The sequence below is a fragment of the Protopterus annectens genome, chromosome 2.part0, assembly GCF_019279795.1.
Source record: "Protopterus annectens isolate FY-2018-M chromosome 2.part0, PAN1.0, whole genome shotgun sequence".
Taxonomy (NCBI): Eukaryota; Metazoa; Chordata; order Ceratodontiformes; family Protopteridae; genus Protopterus; species Protopterus annectens.
The window spans coordinates 637,251,937-637,276,058 of NC_056728.1; the positions used below are offsets into that span (position 1 = coordinate 637,251,937).

Sequence of the window (24,122 nt, forward strand, 5' to 3'; positions counted from 1 at the left end):
TCTTTTAATGTGTTTTCCTAGTCTCCAAAAAGGGGACTCCTCTCAAAAGGAAATCACACACATACACCCCCCACACAAACACACACACACACACACTCAGCAATTGCAGGATTCAAACCCCTACCTAACTATGTTATGATTCTAGTGAGGTACGCATTAACACAACCCGCTAGATGCTTTACTGGGTGATTTCATTTCCACTGCTGTCTTTGTGGGATACTGACATCATCAGACTTGCCAAAGAGGAATTTACCTCTTTTAATGTGTTTTCCCAGTCTCCAAAAAGGGCACTCCTCTCAAAGGAAATCACACACATACATACCCCCACACACACACACACACTCAGCAATTACAGGATTCAAACCCCTACCTAACTATGTTATGATACTAGAGAGATATGCATTAACACAACGTGCTATATGCTTTATTGGGGAAATTCGTTTCCACTGCTGTATTTGTGGGATACTGACATCATCAGACTTGCCAAAGAGGAATTTACCTCTTTTAATGTGTTTTCCCAGTCTCCAAAAAGGGCACTCCTCTCAAAGGAAATCACACACACACACATACACCCCCCCCCACACACACACACTCAGCAATTGCAGGATTCAATCCCCCTACCTATGTTATGATACTAGTGAGATACTCATTAACACAAAGCGCTATATGCTTTACTGGAGAATTTCGTTTCCACTGATGTATTTGTGGGATACTGATATCATCAGACTTGCCAAAGAGGAATCTATCTCTTTTAATGTGTTTTCCTAGTCTCCAAAAAGGGCATTCCTCTCAAAGGAAATCACACACACACACACACACACACACACACACACACACACACACACACACACACACACACACACACACACACAGCAATTGCAGGATTCAGACCCCTACCTAACTATGTTATGATACTAGAGAGATGCGCATTAACAGGACGCGCTATATGCTTTACTGGGTGGTTTCTTTTCTCCTGCTATATTTGTAGGATGCTGACATCATCAGACTGGAAATGGTAATGTGTGTGCACTTTGTTTTATGCAATCCCAGGAATTAACCATGTGGGTCAGCAGGTGTTAACAGCTTGAACAGGACTCCACAATTTGTAGCTTGAGTGATCTATCTGTGGACAAATTGCCATTCCTTCATATGACAATACATATTTATGCACAGATTGTTGATTTTGTGGATACGACATGTGTCTGGGATATTGATAAAGGGCTATTCAAAGTCTATGTGGGACGTGTGTAGCTCCTTTCAGTGATGTATGTCCTGGGTGGCTGCCTTGCAAACAGTCTAGCAGGTTTGGGAACCATGATCTGCCCATGAACATACCAAAGTTGGAAGGGTTGTCTGTTTGCTGGCTTCCAGTAGCTCTGTTTATGACTTCAATCATGATGGACTCAATGGCCTTGCAGATCAGACGTCACAGGCTTATAGGACTATAGTTCCCATGATCTGTTGTGCACCAACACTTGTGGGGTGTGCCATATGTTGCTGTAACACATTCAACAGTTTCAGATCCTGTAGAGAGGGTGAGGATCAGCAGACTGTTCAGGTGCAGGGTCTGTTTGTTCTATAGTTCACTTATGACACATATAGGGAAACAATGTAATCCAATTGATGCCATGTTTTCGGCTTTGGAAGAAGCTGTTTGCCCATTCTACATGTGATATCTCCTGGTATGATGATAGGGCCTTTTGTCAGTGGGAGGTGGGTATGTATGTATGGGCCTGTTTGACAGGATGTCGGCATTGTCAGTCAGGTACAGTTGGCCCTGACTCAGGACATATATGAGTGTACATTGCTATTTATGACATAGCTGAAGGAAGTGTCATGGTTCTGTCTGGACTCCTTCGCAGATAATCTTTCCAAAACACTGACAAACCTGAGCACTAAACCCCTGTTATACTCTTTTACACACTTAACACCCTACTGATCCTTTTTGATGAGTCAACAGAGTATTTCATCATAATATCCTGGCATGTCCAAAGGTCGGTTTCGTGTGTACTCTCCAGTCCAGCTGGTGAATATGGGAATTTTGTGGCAATGTTACTACTGCCTTATGTACACAGACAACCCTCTCCTCCTCCCAACAAACTCAGATATATGCGAGAGATGCAACTATATAGACAAACAGGAGGCTGAGCTCTCTCGACCCATGATTGGCACAGTCTATCAGGTGGTGAAGGTAACCACACACACCACAAATCCAGTCTCACATAGACCTATAGCGACAGCAAACAAAATACATTACCACACAAAAACATACTCGGAGGCTCAAAATAAAATCTGCCTAAGCAGCAGAGACCTCCAAAGCAGACACCCAAACAACTGCTACCCCACAACAATACCCACATATCACATAGTTCACAAAGTCAGTGTGCCACACAGTCACTGCCCTTAGGGCTAAACAACACACCTAATACACTTGTAATAGGTGACTCTATTGTCAGACACACTGCCTTCCCACTCACCAGGCTGAACAAGGAGAAGGTCACTTTGAGCTGTCTGTCGGGTGCCAGGATCCGCCACATAACACATGCACTCAGGTCACTCCAAATCAAGTACAAATATGGCTCCATCATTGTCCATGCTGGTGTGAATGACCTCAGACATTCCTCCCTGGACTACATGACAGGAGACATAGAGGAGCTCTCTGATCATGTAGCCCAGGCCAGTATGACCCTGACCTTGCGTAGCATCTTATCCTCACCAAGAATGATGGCACAGTATACAGTGATCAATTTTAACAGTTGGCTAACATATTGGTGTCATTCAAAGGGGATCCAGTGTCTGTCAGCCTGGGATGACATGCTCGACATGCCGCATAGCTTCGCTATGGACGGCTTGCATCTGTCACCCCTGGACTTTTGAATACTGGCTAAGGCTCTTGCCACCCCCATAGTGCCTTTTTTACGCAAGGCTCAAAAGACAAACCCACCTCCATAGACAATACAAGGTAAAAGAAACTAAGGGTAATACTGCTCAACACCAGATGTGTAAACCTCAAAATGCATGCACTCAAGACTCTCCTTGGCATGGAGAATGTCGATATCTGTGCAGTAACAGACACCTGGTTCAGGCTCACGAAAGCACCCCAGCACTACCAGGTTATACTTCATACAATGCTTTTCGGCCACAAGACTCGGACCGACCAACAAAAATAGGGGGAGTATTCAGAAGCATCGGAGACCATACATGTGCAACTAACAGTGGGCAAAACTGCCTTTCAGTTTGTAGCCTGCTACAGACCACCCTCCCAAACTCAGGAACCCCACTCGGCTTTCCTGGGAACACTGAAGAATATGAAGGTCTCTCCAAACACCATTATATTGGGTAACTTCAACTACCCAAATATTGATTGGGAATACTATTCAAGCCCCAACACCCTCGCCCAACGGTTGCTAGAATTTATAAACTCAAATGCTATGGCACAACTGGTCACCACACCCACAAGAGGGGAAAACATACTGGACCTGATCATCACCAACATGGGGACTCTATGTTCCACACCAGAGGTATACCCCTCATTGGTAAGGTCAGACCATACATTTATCTCACTGGACATCCATATCCCGTCCCCACCCCCATCCTAGGTAATCTTGGTGAAGAACTTCTCAAAAGCAAACGTACACTTCTCAAAACCGAGGTGGTATCCTTCAAAGACCCTGGGACAGTGGTAAATATGGCTCAGACCGCTGAATCCTTTACAAATGCATTCTATGGACTTCTACTGGAATGCATGGATCGTACAATCCCAAATAAAAACAAGACTCACTCCTCCAAAGGCAGGGGACCTATCTGGTGGCCCCGGCCATAAATAAGCTATACAACGAAAGGAGGATGCTACTACATGATAGAGCACAATCCCAAAAAGGGAAGGCATCTCTGATCAGTACTAGCAAGAAGCTACGATCACTCATGAATTCATCCAAGGCCCGCTTCGAAAGGAAAATTGCACCAGACACTAAGGACAATCACAAGGCCTTCTTTAGTTATGTCAGGAACCTGGGTGACAACTCCCAGATATGCTGTGAGTTACTGCAAAATGATAAAACATACACTGAACCCACAGACATTCCCAACATCCTGGCAAACAGGTTCAGTGCAAATGTCCCCCCCCCACCCCCCCCTAATGAGCAAATGTCCATCCCAACAGATTGTAGCCTCCCTGGCATCACAGATGAACAGGTGAGAGCTGCCCTCTCCAAAGCAGACAACACAGCATCAATGGGACCTGACGGTGTCCCGGCCTGCGTCTTACACGAGCTTCATGACGAACGTAACCCTCACATTAAGTCACTGTTCAATATCAGACTTACTACAGGATATGTACCCAAGGAATTGCGTACAGCAACAGTGGTCCTGCTCCACAAAGGTGGTGCCACAACGGACCCCGGACACTATCGCCCTATAAGCCTAACTAGCCTGGACTGCAAAGCTATGGAGCGTATTGTCATGGAACTCATACACAAAGATATCGGGAACCTACAGACACTGGATCCTACCCAATTCGGCTTTGTTGTGGGCAGATCTTGCCTCTTGAACCTGGTCGACTTCTTTAAACAGTTACCAGATCCATAGATGTAGGGAAGGTAGTACATACAGCCTACCTGGACCTCACAAAAACCTTCAACACAATACCCCACTCAGGCATCATACATAAGCTCACCAGCTTAGATATCGACACATATGTCACGAGATGGATTGCTAACTGGATCAGGGATAGCACACACATGGTCAGTATTGCAGGTGCCATGTCTGACTCTACATCAGTTACACGTGGAGTCCCATGAGGCTCAGTCCTGGGACCTCTCTTGTTCAGTATATATTTCTCTGACATACAGGCTAACACAGGAGGAATATGGCTGACCATGTTCGCAGATGACTGCAAACTGGGTGCCATAATCAACTCTCCAGCTGGCACAAGCATCCTCCAAAAGGGTCTCACAGAGATGGATAACTGGTGCCAGAGCCATGGCCTACAGCTAAATGCCATTAAATGTATAGTCATCTGCTTTGGGATTAATAAAGTGCCCACACATTACCACATAGGTGGTAATCCATTAAGTACGGTAGAAGTTATTAGGGATTTGGGGACATGAGTAGTTCGTAATCTCGCCTTTGACAATCCCGTTGCCAAAGTGGTTAGACAGACCTTCTATATAGCCAACCTTATCCCATAAGGTTTCACATCTAGATCAAGTGAGGTCATTGTGTCCCTATACTCATCAGGCCCATGACTGGATACAATGCCCCATTTGGGATGTACCTTACCCGACACCTGCAGCAACTGTAATGGCCACAAAAGTACCTCACCAAGTGGATCTAGGGACTCACACAGATGCCCTGTGCAGTTCAGCTAAAGTAACTCCAGCTCTACTCAGTTGCTTACCGCCTACTTGGATGCAATCTGTGCCTGTTGTTTAAAGCCATGTCCAACCCAGAATTAATGGACATGCCCCACCTCAGGATATCCAAATCCCTTAGAGCTACATGATCCAGGGACTTAAACCTCAGCACAGATATTAATAGGACATGCTGGAGGGACAAATTCATATCCCAGAGGCTACCCTCACTCTGGAATGAGATCCCAGTCCCGCATAGGCAGAGCCCCCCACTGACCCTCTACAGGAGACATCTTGACGAGTGGATGAGTGATCGTATGTTTACCCCTGGGATCTCTTCTGGGTCCCTGCTAGACAGAGGCACAATAAACTAAACGTAAAAGGGCTATCTTGTGTGACCTACTATTCACAGGCACAGTCTACTAATCTAACAGGGCTGCGAAAGCCAAACACACTCTGACTAGGCTTATAAATGCCATAGGGCAGATAGCCTAGTATCAACCTATGATAATGTTCGGGAAGCACATTGTTTATTGATGATACTGATTGCAGGTTTTTTATCTTCTTTGCTTTCCCACTTTCTATGAACAACCTAAGTATCTGCAGAACATATTTTATTATGACAGGGTTCCAATATATTATATATATGTCTGTTGTCATATAACTGTGTGCACAAGGCGGATTGGTGAATAGTGAGAGGTTCCTGGGTTAACACATGCAACTGCCGGATATGTGTGGCCCACTGCTGCACTCAGACATGGCCTAAGTGTGTGAGCATGCCCAGTTTGGCCTTTCAGTGTTTTGTTGCCTGACATTTGTCTCATTTATTCGTGTGTGAGCATGCCCAGTGTGACCTTTAAGTATGTTGCTGTCTGAAGTCCACTATATTTGTCAATGTGTGTGAACATGACCAATATTAACATTTATACTACATGTGTGTTGAAAATCAGGTTCTAGTCTTACTGCAGGGTTCACCTTTGTGTCATAACTCGACAGGGATTATGCTGTGCCTGCAGGGTTTCCATGAGATACTTTGCATAGACTTATCAACATTTCTTCATACAGGCTGACCAGTGAAATACTGTCATGGCTTAGTGGTTCAGTACTATGACTATAGTGCACAGTATCCTGGGTTCGAGGCCTGTCACTGCTTTATATTTTCATACTGAGCAGACTAGACTGCTTCAGGGCCAGTAGAACAAATATGAGCATGTTGGCTTTTGTTCAGCTATGCCCAACTTAGACCAAGCTTGTCCAACATTGCTCAACGTTAACCAACATTGCTGAACGTTGCCCAATATTGCTCAACATTGACCACAGTTGTGCTAGTTAGTGTGTGCAATTTTGTTTACATATACTAAATGGTGGTAAAAGCTGTTTAGCACTGCTTTATATTGCTTAACACATGGCAATCATGCCTCAGGTGGTGCTGCAGGGCTGCCTATGTCAGATGCACATACTACACTCCCTATACATGTTTGAAAACAGGTAGTGTCAAGTTAGGCATCTCTTTTACTATATGTGCGAGTCAGAAAGAGGTATAATTTCCAGGGTTCCTACTGAGCCAGTGTATGTGCTATGCTTTGCCTCTTTGCCAAGGCCAAAGCATACTGGGCACGCCTCCTTCTGCCTACTGCGGCAGGCTCAGGTTGTTCCTCCTCCGAGTCACGCTCTGCCTGTGATGGCCTTGGCAATGGTGGGGGTCTGTTTGGTCTGGGCCTATGCTGCTCCTGCTGCAGCTGTTTTCGCAGGATCATATTATGTAGCATAGCACATACCATGACAATTTGGGTACATGTAGTTGGTGAGTACTGCAAGGCTCCACCAGATGTGTCCAGGCACCGGAACCGTGACTTGAGCAGCCCAAACACAGGCTTGATTACATTTTGTGTTTGTGCGTGTGCCTCATTATGGTTCAGGTGTGTGTGCGTTTCTGATGGGTGTCATCAGCCACGGCTCCAGTGCATAGCCAGCATCCCCCACTAGGTGACCATGAGGGATGTCTCCATTGGCAAATGTCTGATACAGCGGTGTCAGATGTCAGATATGGGAATCATGGTAGCTTCCAGGGCAGCCAGCACACACATTCAGTATTATGCCCTGGGCATCACACACAACCTGGCAGTTGATGGAGGGGAAGCCCTTGCGGTTAAAGTAGACCCTACCCCGCTCACCGGCTGGTGCTTTGATGCGTATGTGCGTGCAGTCTCTTGCACCCACTACCTCAGGGTATTCCGCTATTTGCTGGAAGAGATGCATATTGCTGGCCAATACCTCACGGGAATTGGGGAAATATACATGATCACCGACATGTGCTGACATGGCATCCAGGAACTGGTGCAGTACCCTGGATGCTGATGCCTGTGATATCCCCATCATATCACCAGTTGGTCTCTGGAAGGTACCTGTTGCTAATATTCTTAGGCCAACACATACCTTGGTTTCCACTGGGATGGGTTCCCCTCTTTTAGTTCTGTGTGTGAGGCGTGGCCTGTACAGCTCAACAATTTGCTGCAAGAGGTCTCTGTCCACTCTACAGCGCTCCACTATCTCCAGCTCATGTAGCCCCTGATAGGTTACCCTGGGCCTGTACACTCTTCTCTGTCTCCTCACTGTGGGTTGTCCAGCACCATTCGCATTGTCACCACCCTCAGCATGTTGCATATGTCGCTTTATAACAACAATGGCAGCCCCTAACATTTCTTTGTCTCAGTAAAGCTTTTTCAGTTTTCACTTCTATTAGGTTACTGCAGTGTTGCAGTGTCTCTGAGAGAAACATAGTGGAATGTTGTTTGCAGAGTTTTAAGTGATGGGCTGGGCTGGGCTAGTGTACTGCCTGTGTAATTGCCTGATTCTGATTGTTTTCACCTGCTAGCTCTGCTAGTACTCCCTGGTTAACTTCCTACTATTTGTTGTGCTTCCTTTTCCCTTTCTGTTTCCTCAGGGGGGCAGTGCCGCACACACAAGCGCAAACACGCTCACACCAGCTCACACACACGCACACATGCTTACACGGACTACAACTTGCTTATTCTTGCTAAAACGCATGCACACAGGCGCATACGCGCTTACAAACATTTCAACAACCTTAGACATGCTTACTCCGACTTAAATGCGTGCACACAGGCATACACACGTGCACACAGTCTTACTCGGATATACAGGTGCGCACCCACGTGCAAACACGTTGCAAGCACTTCAACAAGAAACTTTAGTGTTATCCACGGCATACACCTTCAGTTTCTTGCCTTTAGCTAGGGTACCTGTTGACACGCCTCTTCCAGTGATGAGTAACTGACAGCAAACACATGCCACTCTGCTCCAATGAGCGTCACTTCTTTCATACATACCCCCCTCGTGATGTCACCTATCTTCTACTGTGATACTCCCCTTATCCTACTCCTACACTCCACTGACTGTGCTCACTTGCTATGTAAACTTGGGAATCATTATCCTTACCTTCATTTGCATAGGACTGCCTACTAATGCTTGGTTACATCTCTTAGACTGAGCTTCCCCCCTTAGCAACCTCTACTCGGTAGCCATGTTGTCTTCAGCCTGCCATTCCCTTGCATTGTAAATTAAGAAATACAATAAAATCCATATTTGTGGATTTTAATTATTGTTTTTTTGTTTTTTAGAGCGCAGCACATTTGCGTGGTGCTGCGCTACGCTTAAACTTCGGAGATAAGGATAAAAAAAATTATTTTATTTTTATTTTGCATCGGTGAACATTGCCAATGGCCGTATTTTTGGCCATTGGCATACTTCCTCAACTGGATGCATCCTTTTTTTGGGGCTGTCACGGCTCCATTTTGCTATTTGCAGAACGGTACTCAGTTGTCAACAGAGTACATTTCTGCAAATAACACTACTCTTACTCGGACAGGTTCGGGTTCCCTGGATCGCAAATTTACCTCATTTGCATAGCTTTCGCCTGCAACTGAGGTAATTTGCATATCCTAGCCCTGTCCGTGTAAGAGTCGTTTTAAGAGTTCTCTTGCACGCCCCTACCGGCTGTTCCTAGATTGCTTAGCGGACATGTTGGCTGCATGGAGTCTTACTCTACTCTTAGACTCTGTGCAAGCCTTTGAGAATCCCACCCATTGTTATAGCACGTACTAAGCAGTTATTCTGCTTGGTTCTGATTTTGCTGTTTATTTTTCCTTACTCCCACAATTCCGTTTTTTTTGTATGTAATTTGCTCCTACCCTTTTCTAAAAATCCCACTTCCAGTTCCTTTATCTCTGTTCCTATATTCGTTACTTCTAATACTGGTGGTTTAGACCACCTCGATTTCCATTTTATAGTAATTGCTTTTTTGGCACCCACCAGAATTAAACTCGGCAAGGCCTTACTATGTCTAGACAATTCAGATCCTGCATCACAGCTCAAAAAAAAAATTCCTTAGTTACACCAATTTGCTCACCCAGTATTTCTGACAAGAGTAGTCTGCAGGGAATTTTTAAAGTCTGCCAACTCATTACTCTCCTAACATTAAAAGCTCATCAGTTCTACTCTACGGACTGATGCTCGCTTATCTTGGTAGCAGAAGGAGCTCCTCTACAGAGACTTTCACTATCTATCCCCTCTCCTTTCTCATGGTTCACAGCAGCAACCAGTTAACTTCATTTCCATCCTTCTCCCCTCTTCTTCACTGAATCCTTCTCCTCTCACAGCTGCCTCCCTGCTTCTTGGTGGCAGCAACAGCTCATCTACACTTTTCACATCAAATGTATACAATGTCACATGTTCTCTATGATGTCACGGTAATCAAAGAGCCAATAAAATTATCCCATCTCTCTACCACTACCATCCCTTCTTCTCACACATCACAGCATCCCAACGACTCCACATAAATAACACCTCTATACAGACCAATCAAAACTAACCAACCTAGGCATTCTCAATTATTCTGGAAGATCTACAGCCATTCAATACTCCAGAAATATTAAATCAAAATACCTAATAAATGTAACATTTCATAAAGTCTGAATTAAACTAACTCCTCTAATATATACAAATATTTGTTTTATAATAATGAAAAGTAATAGAGAAACCAGTCTATCTGTAATACCACCTATCTGTACTATATCCCCCACCCTCATCTCAACCAATCTAAAAACTTCTCAAATGTCCACCTAAACTCTACAATACTAAATGCAAGTAGCCTAAAAAAACTAATTATAATGACTGGAGTCTATCCTAATAAATCCCCACCCGCAAACAACTGCTATTCAGAATTCAGGGTAAAACATGAAGTTCCCAACTTTAGACATCACCTTCCTGGCTAAAATAATATTGTAGTGCATTGATTATGCTCCCAGCTAGGTTTGGCATGTTTCCTTGTAGATCCTGTAAAGTTTGTAGTTTCATGTCTCGTGACAATGTTTTTGTTCATCCAACTACAAACAGAAGTTATAACTTTAATTTACATGCTGACTGCAAGTCTACCAACTTAGTGTATTTGGCCACATGCATAGGATGTAAATCATTCTACGTACGCAAGACTAATAAAAAACTTAAAGAAAGAGTACTACAACATACAGGGGACATTAGGAGGAAGAACTGTCTCAATGCTCTTTATAAGCATATTAGTAACCACACTGGGCATACATTTAAGTTTACTGTTATAGAAGTTATAAGAGATGGTTTAAGGGGTGGAAATGTCAACAAAACTGAGTTAATGGAAATGAAATGGATATCAACTTTGCAAGCACATAGAACACCTGGGCTAAACTTTACTATACCTTTAAATCCAGCCCTGAAGGCTCATCCTTTACATCATTAATTGTGCTTTTTGATTGGTTTTCCTTATTTTAAATGTTAGATGCCTATCAGTATGTTTTTGTAGGATCTGATGAAGCACATTTTGTGAAAGGGCTAATCCTGTGGCACTAAACTTCTGTTTTTAAAATATATTTTTTTGTTTGCTGCTCGTTTTTTGATTATATGCCACTAGCCTTGGTGGTCGGACTGTTATTTTATCTCTCTGTGGAAATCTAATTAAGAAAACCATAAGATGACACAAAGCAATCCACCTTCAAATGACAAGAAAAGTACAGTTGTGTACACGTACCATAAATGTAGATGTTCGAGTGTATTCACTGTTGCAGTCATTACAATTGGGTTATCCTGCTGGCAGGCTACCCTCAGTCAGCCTGAATTCCAAAGTCTAGGTCCGGCATCGGTTGCTGTCGCCTCTTCCCTGACACCAGTGTGCCAGGTGTATAAAAGATGCAGCCGACACCATTTTCTTCAGTTTTTCTTGCCCCAGATGTCAGGTGCCCCCAAAAGGGTAGGCTAAAAAGATGCCAATAAAACATGCATGCACCAAAGTATATATTTTGCCTTCATCTATAAGCAAATACACCACATAGGTTGTATAGAATAGAGAAGTACAGATAAGTTCCAGCAAAGAAATGGGGGATGGTGGGTGGGTAACCTGGACTGCAACAGTGAATACACTTGAACATCTACATTTATGGTAAGTGTACACAACTGTACTATGTTTTTCGTGTTTCACTGTTGCAGTCATTACTATTGGGTTGATTCCCAAAGCTAAGGTTGGGAGGCTGGAGCTAAATAGCATTAAGAGCGGCTATTAGGCCCTGCAGAACTGCAGTGGCAAAGCCTGCCCTGGATTTAGAGTAGAGTGGTAAGTAATAGTGTTTTGTGAAGGTGTGCACTGAACTCCAAGTATCACCCTCTAAAATATCTTTGGTTGGTACTCCCCTGAAGAAGGCTGCTGAAGTGGCTGCTGCTCTTGTTGAATGTGGCCTAATGCCCTTAGGTACTGGCTTGCCATGTTGTGAATAGCAGAAACGAATGCAGTGGCCTATCCACTTTGAAATAGTCTGCTTTGAGATAGCCTTTCCTTGTGATCCTGCAGCATATGCCACTAGTAATTGCTCTGTCTTTCTGAAAGCTTTGGTTCTGTTCAAATAGAAGCGTAGCTGTCTGTGTATGTCCAAAGAATGCAGAATTCTCTCCCCCTTATTCTGTGGGTTTGGGTAAAAGGTAGGCAGATAAATAGTTTGGTTAAGGGCCACACTGGACACTACCTTAGGCATAAATGTCGGGTTTGTCCTCAGAGAAACCCTGTCTGGATAAAAAATGATAAAAGGTTCCACAGCCATGAGTGCCTGTAGCTCTGAGACTCGTCTTGCAGAAGTTATTGGTAGGAGCAGAGCTGTTTTCCAAGATAAAAACTTTTTATCAGCTGTAGCGGTTGGCTCAAAAGGAGGCAGGGTGAGTTTTTCTAAGACATAATTGAGGTCCCATGCAGGTATTGGTGATTTCCTTGAAGGCCTTAAATTTTTGGCCCCTCTGAGGTACTGCCTTAATAAAGGATGAGAAAAGAGTGGTGGCTCTGTATTGTAATGAGCCGAAATGGCAGAGGCATGATTTTTTATAGATGAAAAGGATAGGCCTTTGTCCAGCATCTCAGTCAAGTATTACAAAATCTGAGGAATATTTGGTACAGCTGTGTCAATTCCTTGTGCCTGGTTCCAAGCACAGAATCTCTTCCATTTTCCAGTATAGGATTTTCTAGTACTAGGCCTCCTGGCCTCCAAAATGACATCCGTCACCGCTTTAGTGAGAGGTGTGTTTTGTATGACTACATTATCTGCCATGCTGCCAGATTTAAGGTCTTGAGTTGGTTGTGCAGGATCTGACTGTTCTGCTGGGACAGTAGATGAGGCACTTGAGGTAAGGTCCAGGCTGGGCATTGAGACAAGTTCCTTAGGATTGAATACCAGTACTGGCATGGCCAGTCTAAGGCAATCAGTATCATTTTTGGCTTCTCCTGTCTGACCTTTAGGAGTACCTTGTGAAGGAGAGGCAGAGGAGGAAAGGCATATACTGTTAAGTTTTTCCAGCTGAAAGATAGGGCATCCATGTTCCATGCTTGTCTGTGATAAGTCCTTGTGCAGAATCTCTTTAGTTGGCAGTTGTGAGGTGAGGCAAATAGATCTATGTCCGGACATTTCCATTTCCTTGTTACCATGCTGAAGACTTGTGGATCCAATTTCCACTTGTGGGGATCCATGAGGTCTCTGCTTAGTTTGTCTGCCAGAGTATTTATCTTTCCTGGCAGGAATTGTGCCTGCAGATGTACTTGGTAAGTCAATGCTGTGTCCCACAAAGTCATGGCCAGTCTGCAAAGGGGGTAAGAATGAGCGCCTCCCTGCTTGTTTATATACCACATGACCATGGTATTGTCTGTTTTTATCAGTAGTTGTCCCGTATTTAGTAGGTCCTTGAAGGCTGTCAGGGCATTTTGAACAGCTAGCATCTCTTTTTGATTGATATGTAGATGCATTTGGTTTGCGGACCATGTGCCTTGAATACATCTTCCTGCCATGTGGGCTCCCCAGACATAATCCAATGCATCCGTTATTAATGTCTGTGTGGCTGGGGGTAGAGTGAATAGCTGTCCCTTGTTCTGGTGACAGGCCTTCGCTCACCATCGAAACTCCTGTTGCAGGCAGGGAATGAGAGTAACTATTGGTTCCATGCTGTGGCAATGTTGAGTCAAAACACTTTTTAGGTACCATTGAAGTTTCCTCATATGCAGTCTTGCATATGGAATTAGTAGAATGCAGGATGCCATGAAGCCCAAAGCCTGCAGAATTTTTCTTGCAGATAACTGGCCCTTTGTTGCCAACATTTTGAAATAGGTAGTCAGTTGCCTTTGTTTGTCTGGCATGAGATAAGCCATCTGGGCAGTTGTATTTAAGCTTGCACCCAGGAATATTATCTCTCGAGAGGGTACTAGTTTTGATTTCTGTTCGTTGATTGTGTACCCTAGGCATGGTAGTAATCTCTTTACAAATGCCAGATGCTGTAGTAGAATGTCCTTGTTCTCTGCTTGAATGAGACAGTCGTCCAAGTAAGGATATATTTGTATTCCTCTTTGTCTGCAGAATGTAATTACTGGTGCCAGGCACTTTGTAAAGACCCTGGGCGCAGTAGATAAGCCAAAGGGCAGTGCAGAGAATTGGTAGTGCATTGAGCCAGCTTTGACTCTGAGATATCTTCTGCAAGTTTGTCTGATTGGGACATGCAGGTATGCCTCTTTTAGATCTAAAGTCACAAGCCAAGCCTTCTTGCCCAACACGGGCAGAAGCTGCTGTAGAGTCAACATTTTGAATTTTGGAATATCCAGATATGTGTTTAGAATAGATAGGTCCAGTATTGGTCTCCAAGCTTTGTCCTTTCTTGGTACCAAGAACAGTCTTGAATAAAATCCTTGTCCCTGCTCTTGCTCTGGTACTTGTTGAATGGCCCTCATGTCCATGAGGGGTGAGACTTGTTTTTGTGCCTCTGCCCATTGATGTTTTGGTAGGTCTGGCCAACCGTTTGCCCTTGGCAGGGTATGGAAGTGAAACTTGTAGCCTTGTGACACTATGTTTAAGACCCATTTGTCCTGGGTTATGTGCCAATTTTGAGAAAAAAGTGCTAGTTTTCCCCCTAAAGGTGCTGCCAGAAGATATGTGCTTAGCGCAGGCAGGGGGAAGTCACTGGGACTGTTTCCTGTATGGTTGTGATTTGTCTTCTCCAGTTTTGGAGATAGAAGCACCCCATTGTTTAGACCTGTACGAACCTTGGGGCTGGGATCTGCCTCTAGGGCATCTGTATCTGCCCCTTTGTGGCCTGTCTGACACTGGAAAGGACCAATTCTTTGTAGGCCAGTGTCTGCTAAATCTTGGTGGCTGTACCTGTAAGAAATTCTTGACTGTTTGCATAGATTTAGCTTTGTCCTCCATTTTCTTTAACACCTCTTCTGCTTTAACACCAAACAAAGCATCATGCTGTAATGGAGCATCTAATATTTTTGCCTTAACATGATCAGGTAGATTTTGTTCCTTTAACCAAGCATGCCTCCTAATGACAGAACCCGTAATTGCGGCCCTGCAGGAGGCCTCCAGAGAATCAAAACCACATTGCAAAGTATGCTTTCCAACTTGTTCATCTGCATGCAATAAATTCTGCAGTTCTTTGTTTTCTGCACATTCAGAATTTATCAACATTTTCTGTTTAAGCAGTGATATAATATATTGCTGATATTTGAGCATATGAAACTGACAATTTAAAGCCCTTATAGCCAAAGTAGCAGAAGTGTAATTTTTTTTCCCCCATCTGTCCAGTGCCCTAGAATCCCTGTCAGAGGGAGTAGGGTTTTTTGCAGTGGAAGCCTTGATCCATTTGGGACCATGAGAGATAGTTTCTGGGTCAGCAGCAGGGTTTTTGAAAAGGAATTTATGAGAGTCAGGAACCCTGTAGTACCTGTCCGGCTTAGCAGGAGCTGGAGGTAAGGAGTCAGGGGTCAGACTGGACTCTGAAAATACATCATCTACAATGTCTAACACTGATGGAATAGCTAGGGGCCTGTGTTGTGGTAGTAAAAGGAAGTGTCTGAGCCTTTTCTTAGATTCTGAATAATCTTGGCTCTCCCAGTGGAAATGCTCCCTCATGGTATGTAAAGTTTCCCCAAAAGAATAATCCTCAGGAGGAGAGGCTGAAGGGATAGATTCTTCAGCATCAGATTCCTCATAGGGAGGAAGAGAGTATTCCTGATCAGAAGAGGAATCAGATGAAATGGAAACCTGATCTGAAGATTCATATTCTGTCTCTTGCCTAGGCCTCTTATCAGGAGGGGGATGGGAACCCCTTATCAAAGTAATTAGGTCTTCGGCCATCTTGAGCATCTGTTCTTTAGGCATGGAGGCCTGTCCATGAGGCTGTTGTACTTGTTTCTTTGTCTTTAAAGGTGCTTTAGTCTTTGCCTTTGAAGCTGAAGTCGTTTTAACATATAATTGAGTAGGTCTGAAAACACCCTCAGAAGCCGATGCCTGCTCAGCGTCTCCGGAGCCATCTGAGGGAATAGTTTCCAAAGGTCCAATACCTTGAGCTTCCAGTGGCCTGGACGACTCCATGTGGGTGTCGGTAGCGGCTTGCGAGTCTAAAGTAGCGGTCGTCAGGGGCTGCAAAGGCGCCTCACTGAGAACTGGCAAACCGGCGACTGGCTTAGAAGAAGCCTCGTCGTCGGTTTTGGACCTTGGATGCCTGTCCTTTTCTTTGCGTTTCTTGTGGCTATCCGACGACATTGTATAGTTAAATCTTCTGCCAAAATAGTGAAATGCAAAATCGTACCGACGCTTAATAGTGCATTGGTTAAATCTAGCACAAAACCGACAACTAGCAATGTCGTGATCAGGGCCTAGGCAAGTAATACAGTAAGAATGAAAGTCCTTATGAGGTATGAGGTTAAATCAACTTCAAATGTAAAAGTCATGGGCAATCTGAATCGCCGTACAGCTGAAACACCTGATGTTCATAAATGTCATTTGCATATATCCCATGTGCCTCTGTTACAGGAGGTTTGGGAGGTCACTCATTGGAAATTCTAGCTTGGCTGGAGTTTTCATTTAGTTTTTTCTAGATAATATAAATAAGAAAAGTGACTCGGGCAAACTTATCTCTTCCACATTTCTGGATCTGTCCAAAGCGTTTGACACCGCCTCACACAGCAAACTCCAAAAACTGCACCAACTTGGCCTTATCCCTCCTTAATTTCAGTGGATTAAAAGCTACCTATCTAACAGATAGCAAACTGTTAGATGGCACCATACCTTCTTTCCTTACCTCCCCTTTACCACTAGTGTACCCCAAGCATACCTATCTACTGTACAGATTTTCGCAGAATGTCCAGATTTTTGCTTCATATTTTTGGTCTGTTCCTTACAGAATTTGTGATTTTTTGGTTTGTACAGTTTTTTGTGTTAAGATGTTCAGAGCTATGATCTCAAGGCTCAATTCTTGGTCCACTTCTCTTTAACATTTTCATTAATGACCCCTATACTTCTTCTAGGCAAGTATCACTTATATAGTATTCTGATGACTTGACACCAATATGCTCATCTGACATCATGGAAAAACTTCTTGAACTCACACAAGAAGTGTTCACCTCTGTTGAAAACTGGCTTCACAATGCCCAATTATTATTCAACCCCCAAAAAACACTACTATTCCTATTCCCTCCCAAAGCATACCTGAAGGACAAATCCAACTTCAAAATCTTCTCACTTAACAATACAGAGAATTGTAGCCCATACAAAACTGCTGGATGTGACAATTGATGACAACCTCAGAATTGAACTCCACATTCAAAATAATACAAAAAACCTCACCAGAAACTTGGCATGCTTTACAGACATAAAAAACGTTCTTACTAACTCTGCTAAAACCCTAACAAAGACCTACCTCCTTCCTTCACTCCTATATGGTATCCCTATCCTTACTAACTTGTAGGTATCTGTTAAAACTAAACTTGAAATATGCAACAACAAAGGTGATAAATTTGCTGCCAATAAACAATACTATACACATCACTACAAGGCCCTTTAAAAGTTTGAACTGACTTGAACTACCCCACTACCTGGACTTTGTACAACTAGCTACTGCCCACAACATCATTTATAAACCCCATGCCTGTCCTGCACTAAGTTCTATTCCTCCTTCCTATCACCCAAACAGACCCCTTCATTCTAATGATAACCAACTTCTCACCATCTATAAACTTCAAAAAGCAACTGGAAATAGCCTTTACTGCTACTCTGTTGTTAAAAAATGGAATTCTATTCCACAGGCTATTACAACTGTAACCTACCATCCTTCCTTCAAGCATCTTCTGAAAGAACACCTATTAAATTCATGGTATTGCTCATACTACACCCCCGGGCTGAACACAGATCTTGTCTACTTTTCTGCAGACTTACCTGTACAGATTCGCTATCCATCGCCACTTCCTCATCTTCACCTGACTAACTTATCCTGTATATCACTTTGCATAACTTTTTCCTAATACCTCCTCCACATTTATACTAAGCTATCCTAATCTCTCCCCCTCTTTATATTTACAATTGAACTAAGCATGTGACTTTTACATATTACTACTACGAACTGCCAAAAAGGACGCTCTACAGAATTGTATATAGTGTTTTACTTTTTTTCTCATTGTTCTATTTGTAACATATTTTTAGTATATCTCTATGCCTTACAATATTGATTATTTTTGAAACACATAATTTTCATCTGTTTCATGTAATGTGTTTGAAAAATTCTGTATTTTCTCTGTTAAGTGGAGCTTTTCTCCCTTGGCTTTTGCTGAAAATGGGGCTGTGACCCAGTCAGTCTTTCCCAGTAAACAAATTTCAATAAATGAATAAATAATACCTCTAAATAGAAAGAAAGCCTACCAGGGACAATATTCATTGATTAAACATAAGCATATAAAATGGTTGGCCATTAACTTTTACAAAACGCCCACACTGCTGATGGGATTAATCCTAAACAAACTTCAGGGTAAGAGCAGGTTCAAAATTTTCAACCAGTGCCTCACTAAGCACAAGAAAATCCCAGAGTTTAGTATTATCACTCTACATTTCTCAATTTGTTAGCAAACTTCCCTCACAACTACTGCAACTACCCATCAACCTATCTATCTATCTACATATCTATATATCTATCAATCATCCTATCAATAGAACACAGTTATCTATAGGTCCCAGTCTTTCCATCACATGCCACAATCAAAAAGGAATTAGAAAAAGACTTAAACCTGTTCTCTAGTTGATTATAAAAATGAACCTACTTCTTAACAAAAAAAAGGTATGATCTTTGTTACCCAATAAGAACTATCCTCAATACTCTTAAAACAGAAATATTCTACATTAACAATCAAGAAAAACTTGAGGCAACAAACCTCTTGTGTTATGTATGAACTTGCCATGACCAGCACAAATTTCCTACAACACCTAAATGTAACAAAAGCTAAAGCTAATAACTCCATTTTTGGGCCACAAAGTATTCTCACTTTCCATCCACAGAAGAAAGAAGCACAACTAGAAAACAGTATTCTCCCAGTCCAAATGGAATACCACTGGTGTATTATATCTGCTGCATCAAAGAAAAACATTGCACCACTACAAATGCCTAGTAAACCAAATATGCAGATTCATAACTTTTTACCCCTAATAGGAAATACCATTGTCAGAACCTCCCAAAAACAAAATGGCTACCAATAAAACAAAGGTCATTCAAGCTCCAAAAGTTATATTCCTTTCCCCCTCTTGCCAGTCAGCTTACTCCTAGAACCTCTGACTACAAACCTTTCCCTCCATTTGGACTGCCATTACAAATCCTTTGCAACAAACTTTTTCTCACTGCCCCAGGGGCAGAGGATCATTAACTTCCACATTAAAGTGACTTGATTCTCACTCAGAATTCTGGTATGAAAGGAAAATAAATAATTTATGAGGATAGTAAATCTACCTTCTTTCTTAGAACTTTCTCTCCCCATTCAGTGTTATCAGGTTATTTCATTCAACAACTAATATAATTAACTAACAGCATACCGCAGGTAATTTCTTCATACCTTCTGGTCTCTCTTTATTTCCTTTTCCCTTTTTCAATCTCCTCTTATTCTCTCCTTTGATCTATTCCCTCTCACCTCTGATCTGTACCAAGAACACCCCTTCACAGCACATACTGTACCCTCTGTGCATATAAGCATGCTTACAGCTTCCTTCACTTCAGTTATAACATGTATTACTTCTTAATACTGAGATGGGTAAACAGATTCACCTGTAGCTGTTACGCTAGGAATAAACTTACTTTGGGAACAGTCTTCATGTCAGCCTTCATACTATCAATACTTAAGAATCTGTATTTATTGGATAATAGCATTTGTCTGTCTTTAACTGCTTACTAACATTATGCATATCTCAACCAGTTGCCCAGGTCCTCCATTCAGTAAAACGTTTGAGAATGTGCATCTGTTTAATGAAACATTTCTTGAATTGCAAACATTATTTTTTGAACCTGCTGCTCACATTGCTAGTCTCCAAATAACACATAATTAAAATTTCACATCAAATGCAGACAATAGTTTGAATAAATGCATTATTTTGCACTGTATAATTTGATGAAGTACTGTGAAATCTGACTATTGTATGCTGGTTAGTAAACTGCTGGCTGGCGAAGGTTTTCAAGGACTAGTGTTCTAACCAGGAAAACAAATTTAAACAAAATAAAAAAATTCACAACTAAACCATACTAAACTTTGTAATACTATGGCTTGTTCTAGTCAGAGAAGAAACTTGTTGACATTTTTCTTTTTTTATCTGTCTTACACTTTGTGCTATGTAATATCCAGATAAATATGTTCTGAAAAGTAATATTCAGCAGTTTTATAGACAGGTAATTTTAGACACGTCAATCTACTTACATGGAAACTATACATACTTGAAGGCATTTTTCCTGGATGACCTCAACGCTACCTCCACATGTGAAGGACTCTATACCAAATCCTCTTTATATAACAAGTGCCAAGGTTACAGCTCCTCTGAGTAAATCCCAGAAGCCCTTTAAAGTTTGAACAGACTACTCAGATTGCTGCATCGTTAACCCCAACCTAATATTTCCCATCTTCAACAATGGTAATTTAAGCCAAAGAAAATCTTCTAGCTCCTTATTATGTCTAGTATTTTATAAGAAACGTTTGCTTGGGCTTTAGCTTATGCATAATTAATGCTGATAGTCCTTTTAAATGTGGTGCTTATGCTATAATTAGCTCATACACTGTTACGTTGTGCCACATCCTCCGTATTTATGTTTTAGACTACTGTTCAAGAACCAAATACGAAATGTAGAAAATGCTTTTCCCTATAATAAAATGCAGTCTTAAAGCCCGGCATAAGTACAAATAGGTTCCTAGACAGGTAATCATACATCAGTATTTCACAGACGATGACACTTATGTGCAAAGCTGACAATAGACTTGCTAGTAGTGAACAGATAACTGGCAATAAACATTTTAGAAAGTGACCACAAAATTATGTGAAAGCACTGCCTCAGCAATTCCAGCTACAAGTGAAACGTATATAGCCCATCTAAATGTGTAAAGTGGGGCAAAAGCACTTTTAAATAAAGATATTCTGAGCAACAACTGTGCAAATTGCACAGTAGCTGCAGAAATTATACTGCACTGTTATCAGGTATGTAAAAATAATAGTGGTACAGTACAAAGATATAATTTCTCATCTGTACAGTACCTGCAGCCTTAGGTAGAGCTTCATGTCACCCCATCGTGAATTATGTGGATTCTTCCTCAGAACATACTTAAGAACAGGTTCTCGCTTGTCAAAATCGCAGTCCTTGAGAAGAAATTCTTGCTTGGCATCTGTCCGTGTCATAAGTTTATGCTTCCCTTCAGGGTCCCTGAAATCGATGCAAAGTACAAAAGTGTGTGTTTTTTTGCCAGTTTAACTGGGGTACTAAATCATGTAATTGCTTATTCTAAAAACATAATGGCCACAGTTGCACTTAACTTACTCACTTTTGAGTGGCAATATTGGGTCATTTTATTCATTTGGTAACCTGGTATGTGAACTGACTATTATGGATTATTTCAAACCACATGCACACCATACCAAGAACAGAAAGCATACAGACATATCTAAAGCAAAAGCAGTACCTCAAGCACTAACAATTCACTACAAAGTGTGTGCAGATGGTGCAGCTTAAAACAGTATGTAGTTATACAAAACATTTAGAACAAAACAAACTTATTTTTATAAGCTGTGGCAGTGAAGCAGTGCTTGTAGAAAATGGATACTGACTGGGGTAAAAGACAAGACGTGAGCTGTGAGGCTGGAAGTATAAACTAAACACAGGATGAGGCTGGTGGACAAAATGAAATAGAAAGAAAACATGAAAATTAAAAGTGAATGCAAATATTTACTTAAGGGTAGCTGAGCAGTGAGGAAAGAAATGATACAGTTGTCTTTTAAATAATTTCAGGGTTTTGGAGAAAAGGCCAAGAAATAAGGAATAATCATGGCATGGAAAGGAAACTGTTTCATGTCTGTGCTAAAAATTAAAATAAGGAAAATTATAGCTGCTGGAGTGCTTATAAGGAATGCTGAGTGAGTTCTGAGAAAACAAAGAAAGACAGTAATAGTCTAACGGCCCATTGTAATTATTTATTAAATGGCTACAAGAGTGCAATGCTATAGACCTCCTTCTTCTTTCAGCTGTTCCGCTGTGGCGACCCCTAACGGGATCATCTGTTTCCATTTCTTCCTGTCCTCTGCATCTTGCTCTATCATACCAACCACCTGCATGTCCTCTCGAACCACATCCATAAACCTTATCTTAGGCCTTCCTCTTTTCCTCTTACCTGGCAGCTCCATCCTTAGCATCTTTTTCCTATACCCAGCATCCCTTCCCTCCTCATCTCCAAACCAATGCAATCTCATCTCTGGCTTTGCTCCAATCCGTCCAACCTAAGCTGACCCTCTAATATACTGATTCCTAATCCTGTCCATCCTCATCACATCCAGTGCAAATCCTAACATCTTTAACTCTGCCACCTCCAGCTCTGACTCCTGTCTTTTCATCAATGCCACCATCTCCAGGCCATATAACATAGCTGGCCTCACTACCCTCTTGTAGACCTTCTGTTTCACTCTTACTGGTACCCGTCTGCAACAAATCACTCCTGACACTCTTCTCCACCCACTCCACCCTGCCTGTACTCCCTAAGGAACTAAAGAAGTTTGCACTGTAACTTCCAATGGGCGGAGCCTAAGCCATTTCACAGAAACAAATTATGTCCTCACATTTCAAACAAATGTTCATATCTCCGGAACCATAGAGCTTAAGAAAGAAGTATAAATGGGAAGCTCTTCAACACAAAATATTTTTAAAATGGTAGTATTCTTTAGGTTGCAAGTCTTAAACTGAATTTTATGTCACAGTAAACACAGTAACTGTTAGATTTGTAATATTTTGTAAACAACTTACAATATCTCAGTAATCTCTCATGTTACACACATACTGTTGGCAGCATTTTATTCATCTAGCTGAGACCTTTCATTTGAAACCAAAGAGTTCTGTCTGTGTTACCTGGTTGTTGAGATATTTAGAAAAATGTAAAAATTATATCTATATAAATTAATATTATAAAAACAACAGTGAATATTTATTTACCTGCACTAAACAGCAGCTGAGTTTGCTATTTTGTAAGCTTTAAGATGAAATGTTTTAAAACCTTGTACATGGCATGGTTTTAGAATTATTGATACAAATAATAACAAGCAACATTTGACTCCTAGAGGCGTCAGTAGGAGTAAACTGCAGAGGCACCTGGAGGCGTCACTTGGATATAATGAGTTAAACTCATCCACCTTCGCCAACTCTACTCCCTGCATCCTCACCATTCCTCTATCATCCGTCTCATTCACATACATGTATTCTGTCTTAGTCCTGCTGATCTTCCTCTCCTCTTTAGAGCATAGCTCCACCTCTACAGGGTCTCTTCAACCTGTTCCCTAGTCTCACTACAAATCACAGTGTCATTCACAAACATCATAGTCCATGGGGACTCCTGTCTGATCTCATCTGTCAACCTGTCCATCACCACTGCAAATGAGAAAGGGCTCAGAGCTGATCCTTCATGTAACCCCACCTCCATCTTAAATGCATCTGTCACTCCTACCGCAGACCTCACCACTAGCACACTGCCCTCGTACATATCCTGTACCACTCTTACATACTTCTCTGTCACTCCTGACTTCCTCATACAATACCACAATTCCACTCTAGGCACCCTGCCATATGACTTCTCTAGGTCCACAGACACAATACAACTCCTTCTGACCTTCTCTATAGTTCTCCATCAACACTCTCAGAGTAAACATT

General features: G+C 42.1%; 1 protein-coding gene across 1 annotated transcript in view; it reads right to left on the reverse strand.

The window, feature by feature from the left end:
• XPA (XPA, DNA damage recognition and repair factor) overlaps window positions 1–24,122 on the reverse strand; it is a 321,718-nt gene that overhangs the window by 72,998 nt on the left and 224,598 nt on the right. Inside the window, exon 5 of the mRNA XM_044061000.1 lies at window positions 21,473–21,638. Within this exon, the coding sequence (XP_043916935.1) occupies window positions 21,473–21,638 (166 nt within the window). The remainder of the gene's footprint in view (window positions 1–21,472; window positions 21,639–24,122) is intronic.